This window comes from Adiantum capillus-veneris, chromosome 17 (assembly GCF_014529385.1).
Source record: "Adiantum capillus-veneris isolate H3 chromosome 17, ASM1452938v2, whole genome shotgun sequence".
Lineage (NCBI taxonomy): Eukaryota > Viridiplantae > Streptophyta > Polypodiopsida > Polypodiales > Pteridaceae > Adiantum > Adiantum capillus-veneris.
Genome location: NC_140947.1, coordinates 1,974,925 through 1,988,501, shown reverse-complemented (window position 1 = coordinate 1,988,501; position 13,577 = coordinate 1,974,925). Strand labels below are relative to the sequence as shown.

The 13,577-nt window shown below is 41.8% G+C and overlaps 1 protein-coding gene across 1 annotated transcript; it reads left to right on the top strand.

The window, feature by feature from the left end:
• Positions 1-7,825: 7,825 nt before the first annotated feature.
• Positions 7,826-13,343, top strand: LOC147436716 (COBRA-like protein 3). Its single transcript, XM_086486157.1, has 6 exons — positions 7,826-8,099; positions 8,178-8,257; positions 9,462-9,918; positions 10,061-10,220; positions 10,552-10,832; positions 12,770-13,343. Exons 1-6 carry the CDS (start codon positions 8,021-8,023, stop codon positions 13,066-13,068), a joined length of 1,356 nt encoding a protein of 451 aa, XP_086342283.1. The 5' UTR covers positions 7,826-8,020; the 3' UTR covers positions 13,069-13,343.
• Positions 13,344-13,577: the final 234 nt, after the last annotated feature.

Here is a 13,577-nt window from a genome sequence, read left to right as displayed (position 1 = left end):
ACTGAAGGTTTTCTGTCATACCAAGCTTCATATGGAGTAATGGTCTTCAAGGCATGAGTAGGACACCTGTTCAAAACATGCACTGCACAAGCAACTGCCTCCATCCATAGCTTATGAGGTAAACTCTTAGCCTTGAGCATACATCTAGCCGTCTCCATTAAAGACCTATTCTTCCTTTCTACAACACCATTCTATTGTGGTGTGTATGGCATAGTGCATTGGTGTTTAATGCCTTTCTTTCCCAAAAAATCCTTAAATGCACCTGACATGTATTCACCTCCTCGATCAGTACGAAGAGTCTGTACTTTGCAACCTGTTTCATTTTCAACCATGGCGACATAATGTTGAAAAACTACAAACACATCTGACTTTTCTTTGAGTGGATACACCCAAAAAAACCTGGAAAAGTCATCAATGAAGGTCACAAAATAAAGGCTGTTTCCTATAGATGGCGTCCTCATAGGACCACATACATCAGTGTGTACAAGATGCAACTTTCGAGCCGCTCTAACTGAACCATCCTGTGAAAATGCAAATATGTGCATCTTTCCAAGAACGTAACCTTCACATACATGTCTTGGTGGCATCTCCAATAAAGACAAATCATGCACCATATTATGACGTTGTAAAGTCATCAAACTGCCATAACTAACATGCCCGAATCTAGCATGCCACAACTCAGCATCCTGTGTGGCCTGAGTCTTTGTTTCTGCAATACATACCTGAATCTGCTTTTCATAACGATCTAGCACAAATAGTCCATTTTCCAGCGTACCTGTATTGATAAGAGAATAACCATTCTCTCGATCTCGTACAATACATCTGTCATCCTCAAAAATGACCCGAAGACCATTTTTTGCAAGAGAGGATACAGACAACAAATTCTTCTTGATCCCTGGAACATATAAGACATTTGGCAAGCATAAATCTGAACCATCTGAAATGGTAATCAAAATCTTACCAACGCCTTTGATTGGATAAGAAGCATTATTTGCACATGTCACCTTCTTTCCTGTTGGAGCTGTATCCAATGAACAAAACAAATCCTTCCTTGAAGTAATATGCCTGGATGCACCACTATCAAAGTACCAAATCATTTGTGTCTTGTCAACACTGTAAGCAGAAAAATCTGAACATACTACGAAAGCATAAGAATCCTGCACAAAGTTTGTAGACTCTTCTTTAGCTGTAGAAGAATCACCAGAAGCTGAAACAACCAAACTTGACTCTTTCTTCTTTTCTTTAGCAATTCGCTTTTTACACTCACTAATGTAGTGACCAGGTTTCTTGCAGTAGTGACATTTACTTTTCTTCTTGGACTTTTCGGAATCACCTTTAGACTTCTCTGAAGACTGTCCTGCACCAGACTTGGAGTGATGAGCACTCTCTTTACCCTTGTTTTTGTTCTGTACAACAAGAGCATGATCCATACCATCCACCTGTAAAGACTTGTTCTTACGTGATTGATCCTCCTGCAATAGCAAAGCCACTAACTCTTCAAAATGAAGAGGCTCGGGATTAGCTCGCAAAGACAAAGTCAAAGAAGTCTGAAAAGTCAAATAAGATGGTGGTAGTGAATTGAGTGTTTTGGAAACCAAGTTCTTCTCTGGAATCACTTCATCAATGCTAAGCAATTGCTCTTTAAGATCCCTGATTTTTGTAAGATGCTCGACAATATCGTCACCTTCGTCCATCTGTATTTTGTCAAGTTGTTTCTTCAAAAACTCTATTCTGGGAGCGTTTCTTCCTCCAAACATAGCTTGCAGAGTGTTCCAAGCATCCTCAGAAGTTCCGCAAGATCTGATATGTGGTGTGATTGTCCTCTTTATGGTTAAGGCAATCACGGCCATAGCTTGTGCATCTTTAGTATCCCATCTCTTTTGCTCTGGAGTGACTTGTAAGGGTCCTGCACCAACAGCTGCACCACGACCAGGCGTGGCAGGTGCAATGCTACCTGGACGAACTTCATCTCCAGATACCTAATCCCACAATCCTTTACCAACCAAAACATTTTTGGCCATAAAAGACCAAAGAGAATAGTTGGTACCATCCAATTTGTCTTCGGATGTAAACGCACCAAAAATCTCTTTCTCCGTAGATTGAGCCATACTGTGGATACACACAAGAGAGCAAAAGAACCTCCAAGAGATTCACAAATCTCCTCTCCAATCCAAGAAAAACTCTACACAAAATCTCAGCACAAAGCTAAGACAAGCTGCTTCCCAAAAGAACTGTTTACCTGAAGAAAATCTCTCAAAAAGCACACCCTCTTGATCTAAACGCCTCCGAAAAGTAACTTCTGCTACGCTGCTCAGAACAAAATTCTGAGGGCTCGAACGGCTTCGAAAGGGGTATAAAACCGCAGGCCACCTGCTCAGAATACTCTCGGAACGTCGAGGATGCTCCCACGAGCAAATTTTCCGAAAACTGCCTGAAAACTGCGATTGCGCGCGCGGACGCGAAAACACAAGTAGAGGCTCTAGAAATCACCTTGCTCTGATACCAATTGTTGAAGATGATGAAACAGGAAACAGAAGGAAGACAGCAACTCAAAGTAGGAAGAAGATGGAGAAGGAGAAGACACAGAGCTTACGTACGAGATCTCTGTAGTCTCTCTCTCTCTCTGTATTAGAATAATAGTGTATATACAAACTCAGAGCTACAAAGATTATATGAAACCCTAAGAGATAAGGTGTCCTTTCACACCGGATGTCCAGGGGGAAAAACCCAGTGGGAGAAAAGTGCCCCTGGTGAAGTGCGTATACACACTAACACTACTACATGTCTACACTCATGCTCTCAAGCACGACCAAAACAACATAATGTCATCCAAGGACACGACTAACCCGTAGGTGCACGGAGGCAATGTCGTTAGCTTGTCAGGTTGAGACTGACATACACATACACACTCTCGCAATGTGAATCTAACACTCTATCTCTACTCTAAACTCATCACAACCCTCAAAACCCACATAACCCAAAACACATCCAAAACGTTTCGGAATCGCACAAAACTCTAGAGGCACTATCCTCTCACTAGGATACACTTACCTAAGAGCTTGCACACACAATTCTCAACCCTAACACCCTTAGTCACATACGCGATAGAGTTCATGCCGAAAATCAAAAGTGCAGAAAATTGATGTTTGTGGATACCTACATGTAGCTTATCTTTCCCTCATTCCATAGACTACTACAATGCTCAAAACGGACATCGTTTGAGACACTTATGAGCAAAATAAGATCGGAGGTCGACGGCCCACGACATGCATATTCGTGTGGTTTCTTGGTATCGGTGCGTAACCCTTGGCGAGGCTAATAGGTTGATGTGATCCATTCATCAATGTGCCCATGGAGTGACGCGTGGCATCACATAGTATCTCTCACTCACTCTCACAGCCACACTGTACAACACAGTTTTTGATAAAAATGAAGATTGTATTGTACAACACAGTTTTTGATAAAAATGAAGATTGTATTAATTTCTAACGTAAGTGCCTTATATACTAAGGTCACTTAGTCCAAAAGTAAGTTACAAAAATGGGCTTGGAAATTGACCTATTGCTCATATCTACAAATTGGAAACGCATGTGCATCCCAACCCAAATATACAAGATTAAAAGTACAATCCAAGATGTCGACTTTTCTATGAGATCAAAAATAAATGAATCATCACAAGAGCTGGCTTTGCTAAAAACAACTAGCATTGTTTCTTCATCGCCATTGAGCTACCTCGCAACAATTATCTCTACTATGTTGTCACTGAATTGCTCAATATTTTCATTGGAATGCCTCCATGCCCTACTCAGGTTAACAATCCATGCATCGACAAGTTTGTTGTGGATCAATGTGTATTTATAACAATAATGCCATCATGTTTTTTTTTGTTGCCATACTCACAATTGTGAGTGGAGAGACGTTACATTGCCTAAGGAAAGAATGTACAGTCAACCTCAAGCTCTACATGTGCCAAGAATTATGCCATCATGTTATAACACTTGGCAGTGTCGCCCAAAATTGGTAGTGGATGATGTTAACTTTGAGATCTTGAATGTGTGTGTGCAAATTACGATGAGTCCATCTCATGCTTATTTAATTTTAATTATAATTTGTACACACTAGTTATACACTTAGTTTGACATTGCTCACTTTACTCCCTATCATATTAACTTATTACACTAAAATTTAGTGAGTAATCAAATATTTGCATAACGTGAGACAACAATTGCCCTCTAATCTTGGTATATCGTGCTGACCAACTAACAATTGTTAGCATTTATAAGGGTTTTGAAGCCATTACTCTCTCTCTCTCTCTCTCTCTCTCTCTCTCTCTCAATCAAATGTGCACCCATGCATGCGAAATCTCGCTTTGTTTTCTCTATCTCGGTATCTTTCTCCCACAAACACGTGAAACGTAAAGATAATACATAAGTTGCTGCAAAATGTCACGTTTTGTTTTCGGAGTCGGGTAGGACACGCCCGACCGCTCCCCTCAAACACCACAAAAGTATATAAGAAGAATGACCAGAACCTTGCACCTAAAAACCGAAGGTAGACGCTTTTGTCACTAGTTTCCTCTGGACTACGAGAGTCCAAAATTATCTACACTCTTAGGGCCATGACTAATCCCTTGAGAGATCCATTTCGCCAACTTGATTTGAGTGCGACAGTGACCAAGTACCTCTGTTCAGAGGTCCAGGTACTGCAGAACTTGCTTCGGTCTTCCCTTTGGAGTTGCCTCCTCCGGGTAATGAGGAGTTTGGTCTCCTGTATCTTTTTGGCTTTCTAAGATATTGAATGTATCTCTTTATTTCACCTTTCATATCACATCTATATCAATTACATTACAATTGGGTCCAAACACCATTTCATTAATTAATTAATCAGTCCGGTTTGCTTTCGCCCTAACATTTTGGGTCATCCCTGGTTCACGCGTAGCGACGTGCTCACATTTCATAGACCGTGCCCGCCCATCCACGGCCATGGCGACCACGGCCCTGCGACCACGGCCCTCAGTCATGCTCCCTCTGCCCTGAAGGCGCTCAGCCATGCTTGCTCTTTGAGCACCACCCTCAGCCATGCTCCCTCTGCCGTGACCTTGGCGCCTTCGAAGCTACTACAACCCTGATCGCAGCCCTGACCTTGCTCCATGCCCTTCCCTCGTCCCTTCGCACACCAAACAAGTGCAGTCCGTCCCCCACAGGCTGCGTAGCCCACCATCCTAAGCTCTACCAAAACAGCCTGCAGCAGAAATGAAGGGCGCGGAGAGAGAGAGAGAGGCACAGTCCAGAGCGCTCAACTCCCTTGCATTGCGACAGAGCCCTGTCCAGTTGTGCTCTGACTCCACGCCCCGACTGTGCGATACCTCGCAAAAAAAAAAATCGCCTCTGATCAAGGGCCTGCGGACACGCGGCATGTCTCTCTCTCTCTCTCTCTCTCTCTCTCTCTTTTGCTTCACTTTTTGAAGGGTATCTCATGAGATACCCCTTATTTTGTCCTGCTTACAGAATTGTGACAACATACTCACATCCTTGCATGTCGTGACTTGTCTTGCATTCTTTTGTTTTAAAATTCTAAAGTGAAGCTTCACCTTGCATAATTCTAGTAAATTCTATTCATACACACACATATTTATTTATAATTACTCTCTCTCTCTCTCTCTCTCTCTCTCTCTCTCTCTCTCACACACACACACACACACACATATGCATATTAAAGAGTTCTTAATTTTAATTCTTCAAGCCTCCCAGTCTCTTTTATTAATCGAAAATATTAGCAAAAATTTTGAAATTTTTCAACCGACTCAAAGCTAAGCTGAGGCAATCCTTTGTCGAACATTGATTTCAGTTAAACTCAATCTAATAATTTTATCACTTTTTTATTGTTTTAAAAAGGCACATTGATCCTTTCACTTGTTTTTTTTTTTTTTGGTTGTCGTACTTACAATTGTGAGTGGTAGAGTTGTATTATCGTAGGAAAGAATGTACTAATAATTAAGCCTCGAGCACATAATAATTAAGCCTCAAGCACAGTGGGTGGTGCCTTGGAGAGCTAAGAGTTTTGGTCTCCTAGATCTTGCAAAGAGGTCTCACGCGTTGGAAAAATAATTCCTTTTATTTTCCTTTCCCTTTGAAGGGCACTAAGGCACCACAAAAGCATATTAAGTTGTAGCTCGTCATGCTTATTCATAAGAAGAAAATACTTGTACCTTCAGTTGTAGGGTTTACATGCAGAGCCCTTAGCAGTGTTACAAAAAAACCGGGGTATAGTGTAGTTTAACCGGCTAAAATCATAACATCCCGCGTAGATTTTGAGCTTGCCTTGAAGAAAACCGACAAATTTACACAAGTTTTAGTGCAGATATTGGCAAAAGCTTCAAATTTTGACCAAAAAACCGGTAGAATTTCAAGTTTGCCCTTATTTCCTTTGGTTAGGAAAAATGAATTTTTTTAGCCCTGGCCCCCCTTAGCCCTTTTGAAACTCTAACAAAGCACAAAAAATCAAAGTTGTTGGGACGTCTAGCATTGTTGGCTAGTAGGCATGGGCCCTAGAAAAGGATGCACTGCATAACAAGTGATGGAACTTCACAACGTCTTATATGAAATGAAACATGTTGCATTAAAGTAGGTAGTAGGGACTCCATTGAGTGGTAAGCAAATCACTCTAGACTACAGAACGACTATAGTGCTCAAGACCTGGGACACATGGTTGCTTTTGACCGGGTGCCCTCCTCGTTGTTCGCTAATTTTTCTCTTGAATGTCAGCTATCCTTCAAAAAATAACTAAAGAAGGAATTAGTTTGTTCCTATTTTTTGTCAAAATTTGCTACCAAAACCTCACAATTCACGCATCCCTATGTTGTTTTAAGAGCTTGGGGGTTCATTATAATAAAAAAAAGTTTATCCCATGATTTCAACAACAGAGATTATTTTATTTCATATTTTTTCACATTTTTACATACAAAAGGATGTTGAAAAATGATTTTGGAAAAAAATATAGATTGGATTAAAAAAAGTTTCTTTTATTGGTAAAAAATTCATAGATAAGAAGTTTTATAGATAGTTTTTGAACTCACGTGATATATATAAGTTTTACATGTAGTAAAAAGTTTTTTTTATTGGTAAAAAATTCATAGATAAAAAGTTTTACAGATAGTTTTTGAACTCACGTGATATATAAGTTTTACATGTAGTGGTCCCCCCCCCCCCCCCCCCCCCCCCCCCTTCTCCTTCTCTCTCTTTCTCCAAACAAAACATTAAAAAAAAACACACAAAAGGCCAGATGTGAATTGTACAAACACTATTTCACCGCAAAATCAACTTGCCACTAGGTTTCATGGTGAATTCTATTGTCTAGATACAAAATAGTACAAATCTTTTTGCCGCACTTTTTATCCCTAAACGCCGCAATTGAATTGTGTGCCCTAATAAGCCCTCATAAGCATGCCCCTTGAACGTTTTAGGTAGTAGAGCAAATTCAAGCCTTGTAAGCGAGGCTTAGGCTAATCAAATTGTTGGGAGCTCCATTGAATGTTGAGGGCTTAGGCACATTGTTGTTTGAACTGGAAATGCAGAGATTTTTGCTCATGCTTTCAAATCCAAGCCGGAGCTGAGTAGAGCTCCCTCTGTGTGGGTGTGTGTGACTCGGGCCTTAGAAGACTATGAATTGTAAAGGAGAAGGTAGGTGGTGAGGGGGCGTCATGCACAGGGGGAAGAGCAGACGTGGCAAGGGCCGGTGCTGAGGTGGCCAGGGGAAAGTATTCCCGTCAGCAGGCTGTGTTAACGGAGGGGCTACGCCACCCGCATTTCTTTTTGGAGGGTCGCTGGGGCGTCTCAATAGGAGCGAGTACGACGCTCCCTTCAATCGACTCTACCGCTCCCTCTCTCTCATTCCCCGCTTTCTCTCTAGAGAGAGCTGTGGCAGCTACTACCTGCTGCTAATCTCTCTGCTTCGCCCTAATTGTCTCCTTGGATCATCAATACTCAGCTTCAGCTCCAAAGCTACGACGCGCTCTCGGCCAATGGCTGCCCGCCTTGCAGAAGCAGCTTCTGCGGCTGCTTTAACGCTTCTTCTTGCTCTTGGTTCCATATCTCCCGCAGGTAATTCCACTTATTCTTTGCAGATCCAGCAAGCTTGTAAGTTATTCACATGTAATTAATCTTGTTGCTGCGCTGCAGAGGCCTATGACCCCTTGGATCCAAATGGGAACATAACCGTTAAGTGGGATATCATCTCGTGGACAGGCGATGGCTATGTGGTAAACATTTGATCTCTCTGCATTTATTTTCTATTACTAGCAAAGTAATGGCATAGCTGCATTGGCGAGTAGCTTTACTAATTAGGCTAAGTGGCTCCTTCTCTGCTTCAGTTCCTTGAAGCTATAACATGCAGGTATTGCTTGCCGTTAATTAATGCATTCTACTCATTCCTTAATCATCCACAATGGCTCACTGCTGATTCAGAACATATCATGAATTCAATACGTCTAGTATCTAAAAATCAATCAATTAAAGGCGTCAGTTGGAACTTTACCAATTCTTCACCACTCAGATGGCATTTGAGTGCATTGAATGTAGGCGATGTTGACACACACAAGGTGCTGATAAAACTTCATAGTGGACACTTTGAAGGACACACAAAAAACAAATAAATTAGGGTGGATCCGCACGGACTGGGGTAGAACCCCAACCTGCTCTGTTTAGCAAACTATGCCCAAGCTTCTCAACTCTGTCGAAATTGGCAAAGTTGGAAATTTCTTTTTCTACCCCCGCCACTCAAAAATGTGATGGCTGCAGTTCTGCATGAAAACAAAATTGATGATGAGTGGCGGGGGTTCTAACCCCCGCCATGCGTATGTAGGTAAATTGCGAGCCCAAAAGTGGAAGATCCAAATGTTCTGAGGGCGCATTTGCACTGCGGCCATTGGGTAGCATCTGCAAACGTTGCCCTCGCCAGGGCTACATTTTTCCTAACCGAAGAAAATAAGGGCAAACTTGAAATTCTACCGGTTTTAAGGCCAAAATTTGAAGCCTTTGCCGGTATTTACACTAGAACTTGTGTAAATTTGCCGGTTTTCATCAAGGCAAGCTCAAAATCTAACCGGGATTTTATGATTTTAGCCGGTTAAAATACAGTGCACCCCGGTTTTTCTCTAACACTGGCCCTAGCTTCTCAACTCTGCTACAAGTTCAAAGTGCAAAATCCAAAATTTGTGAGGGTGCTACCATAGTGGTTGAGCTTTGTGAGCTCGTATAGGTTATTGCTTGACATGAACTTTACAATGAGGAAAGGGCTGCTCTCATTACGTTAAAAGTTGTGACTTTCGATTTAAGAAACAAAAATTACCTAAAAAGTTGTGACTTGCGATTTTAAAAAACAAAAAAGATGGTGGTCTCCACGAATTTGTGAAAATCATAAACCTTTGTTTTGGGATTGGTCCATGGTGGGATTTGTTAATGCAGGCGGTGGTGACGATGTTCAACTACCAGCAGTATCGGCACATCGAGGCGCCGGGGTGGATGATGGGGTGGTCGTGGGCGCAGAAGGAGGTGATATGGAGCATGATGGGGGCGCAAGCCACACTGCAGGGCGACTGCTCCAAGTTCCATGGCGCGGTGCCGCACAGCTGCCTGCGAAGCCCCACGGTGGTGGACCTGCTACCGGGCGTGCCCTACAACCAGCAGATCACCAATTGTTGCAAGGGCGGTGTGCTGAGTAGCTGGGCGCAGGACCCCTCCAACTCCGTCGGGGCCTTCCAGGTGAGCGTGGGCCTTGCGGGCACCTCCAACATCACCGTCAAGCTTCCCAAGAACTTTACCTTGCTTACGCCCGGCCCCGGTTACACCTGCGGCCCTGCCACCCGCGTCAAGGCCACCCAATTCCTCAGCTCCGACGGCCGTCGCACCACCCAAGCCCTCAGTGAGTTCTACTTCCTTGGCTTAAATTGCTTTATTAGAGCTCTTTCGCACGCTTCCCTCAAAAACATTTTTCTAACCAAAGAAAAAAAAATAGTTTCCAATACTGAGAATACTAATTGGCATTTTAACTAATTACTTTGCAGTGACCTGGAATGTCATATGTACCTACTCCCAATTTCTTGCCCAAAAGTCACCAACCTGTTGCGTCTCACTCTCATCCTTCTACAATGAGACTATCGTTCCATGCCCAACATGTGCTTGCGCTTGTCAAAAGAATAGCTCTACTTCTGGGGCTTGCTTACAGTAAGTTGCTTTATTTAATTAGAACGAGTATTGATTTCTCTACATAGCCACTATATGCAAGTTAAAACATTTGCAAGCGAAAGCATCTTGCTAGATTCCTGCAAAAAAAAGAAATGGAAAAAATGTTTTGAAGTATTTTGAAGGACATATAATTAGCACAAAAATGACTATACCTATCATTGCATTTACAGACCTTTTGCATGCCTCACTTCACATGTCTCAAGCTATTTGAATGTACTTGAGTCCTTGTAACGTATTTATGGTGGGCTAAAATCATGTCTCGGGTGACAAAATTGCAGACATGTTCTTACCGTCTCTCTTGAACTTGCAGAGAATCTCCAAAAAGTATAACGGGCCTAAGCACCGGTCTTGCTCCACGACCAGTGACTCCTATATTACATTGTACACAAGACATGTGCCCCATCCGTGTGCACTGGCATGTCAAACAAAACTACAAGTCATACTGGCGAGTAAAGGTGACCGTCTCCAATCGTAACTATGCAATGAACTATTCACAATGGAATATCGTGATTCAACATCCAAACTTGAACAATTTGACGGAAGTCTTTAGCTTCTCCTACAAAGGCCTATCTCCTTATGGAAACTCCATAAGTAATCTCTCTCTCTCTCTCTCTCTCTCTCTCTATATATATATATATATATAAATGTTCTAAACCATTTATTTTTATTCTTTGTAGTTTTTCTCATGGCATCAAGTATAGGTAAATTTATTATCATGAAAAAAAGAATGGAAAATGTTGGTTTTGGTTTTGTGTTTATTAGATGGTATCTACAAAGATGCCATCTAATAAACTCAAAACCAAAAATGAAAAGTAGCTTTTACATGAAAGGGAAAAAGAGGAGGGGGGGGGGGGGGGGGATCCTAGATATCATCAGGTCGTGTACGAAGCAATCCGAGGAGGCAGGCCGCCCATGACACATATCCTATCATAGGAGGGTGAGACCGCGAGTCCAAGATAGCGCCCGTTGGATCTCAAGCAAGAGCATTCACGTTTTTTAAGAAGTATGGAGTACTTTGTATTCTGCTTATGTTTCCACGATCATTGGAGTTTCATCCAGATGACAAGTTTATGCACTTTATTTAGTGTGGGTTACACAGAAAAGCTTGCCTACACACTCCATTGCTTCTTTGATGGGCTGCAATGTTCGAGAAAAATGTGTCTCAACTTTAATATCGTGCCGTTTTCAATTTCAGAAATGCCGATTGAGGGCAGGGGAAAACGGAGAAATGCCACCCCAGAATAGACAAAAATAGTGGAAAAATCTAAAAAAATAGCCTAATTTTATGAAATTTTCTCTTGAAATAAACAAGGAAAGGAATTTTGTATGTTTGGAAAAATGATTTTTCCCGAACATTGATGGGCTGAATTCTCTTTATGTCGAGGTTACCGCCACAAATTCGATCTGTATTAGATATAAAGGTCTGCATTTTGTGAAACATGGAAAAACCTATCTCGAAGTACCCGGATCTTAAAACGGGACGATTTGGAGAGTTCCATCCAAGAATTAGTATTTTATTCTTTTCCCAATGCATGTTACAAATGATGAGCAATTGGCCACTAATCTAGAAACAAAACATCATGTGACTCTGGATCTCAAAAGACCAGTGGGTGGAGAGGACGTCCACTTGGAAGCAGGTTGTCTGGGAATCTAGGGTTTCTTTGACCGAGGATGTGAGTAATCCTGTGATTAAAGACGTTAGTGTGCTTGACATGGAAAAGATGCATGCTAGTGGTGAATTGTTGCCATCGAGTGACAATGGGGAGACGATACGAGAGGAAATGTATGTGCAAGATGCCAATATTGATGATAGTTAGGTACAAAAACTAGATGTTGTTGGCTAGATCATTGTTTTAAATTGCTGTGTCCAAAAAGAAGAAGAAGAAGGAGAAAAAAGGTATGGTTAGCGAGAGGTTCAAGGAAAGGCAATGTAGAGAAAGAGGAAAGGTAAGCTAGGGTAAAGGGACCATTACAAAACCGGGTCCCTGTGCTGGACCCGTTGGCCCCCTCAAAGAAGATCAATTAGCTCCAGTTTTGGGGTTGTCAAGCTAATATGACATAACCATTCACATTTGTGAGTATGGCTGACTATTTTCTTTAAAAAAATGGTGAGTTTCTTGAAATTGCCCTCAACGTAAAACATGAACTAGTAATCCTTGCAAAGGCTTTTTCTATCGGTGAAAGTAATGCTATGCAGCTATTTTGTTTTGCTTCAAGCTTAGAATTTGAGGATAAGTGCCTTAGCTTCCAATCTTCTAGCTAAAAAAACCAGTGTTGGAAAGGTCTGCGACTTTAGCATTTAATCGCAAGTATGCATTCAAAGCTAGCTACCATGGTTGGTTGTAAATTACGGTATGTTCATTACTTTGGTTTGAGATCTGTAAAGTTAAAAACTCAATGATGTTTATAACCGTAGAAGAAAAACCATCTAATGAAGTGCTTGGCAAGAAATTTTCAAATCTTGATTGTTTTGCAGACGCAAACGTGATCACGACTTCTCACGTTTTTAGACTTTGCATGTTTGGCAGACAACACAGGAATGTTTTGGGGTGTCAAATTCTTCAATGATTTTCTGAGTCAAGCAGGAGAAGATGGAAACGTGCAATCGGAAATGCTATTTGAGAAAGACTCAGCCACCTTCTCCTTTGGTGAGGGTTGGGCATTTCCTCATAAGGTCTACTTCAATGGGGATAACTGTGTCATGCCTCCTCCCGATTCTTATCCAGCACTCCCTAGCGCGGCACCACCATCTAGACACATCAAAACTTCCTTGAAACATGGCTATCTACCTCTTCTTCTTGCCATCTTCATGCTTGCTTTTCTATGAGGAAGTAGCTCACCTATCTTGTGAAATATCAACCATAAGGGGTGCCAATTTTTTGCAATTGTGAAAGCCATTGCACCAATCTGAGAGAGACTTGTAATATAAATCATCAGGTCCAGGGGAAGAGTATAACACTATGGTCCAAAACTCAAGCCATTTTCTTGACCTAAAAATTTCTTTAAATAGTAGGAGGCGGTGTATTATGTATAGTGGTTGCTCTAGCTTGTGGATACCAAACTTCTTAAAAGTCATAGTAATTGAATACCTTTTGGTGGTTGTATGCCTTCTTTTCCCAAAATATTTACACCAAAATCCATGAATGCTCCGTCCACCTTCCACCTCCCTCTATCTCAGCAAGCCTGTTTGCCTTTGCCACACAAACTTTTCCTCTTCATGTATATGTCTATGTGTGCTCTTGCATGCATTATCTTCTTCTTCATCACACATTCTCTCTCTCTCTCTCTCTCTCTCTCTCTCTCTCACACACACACACACACACACACGCGCGCGCA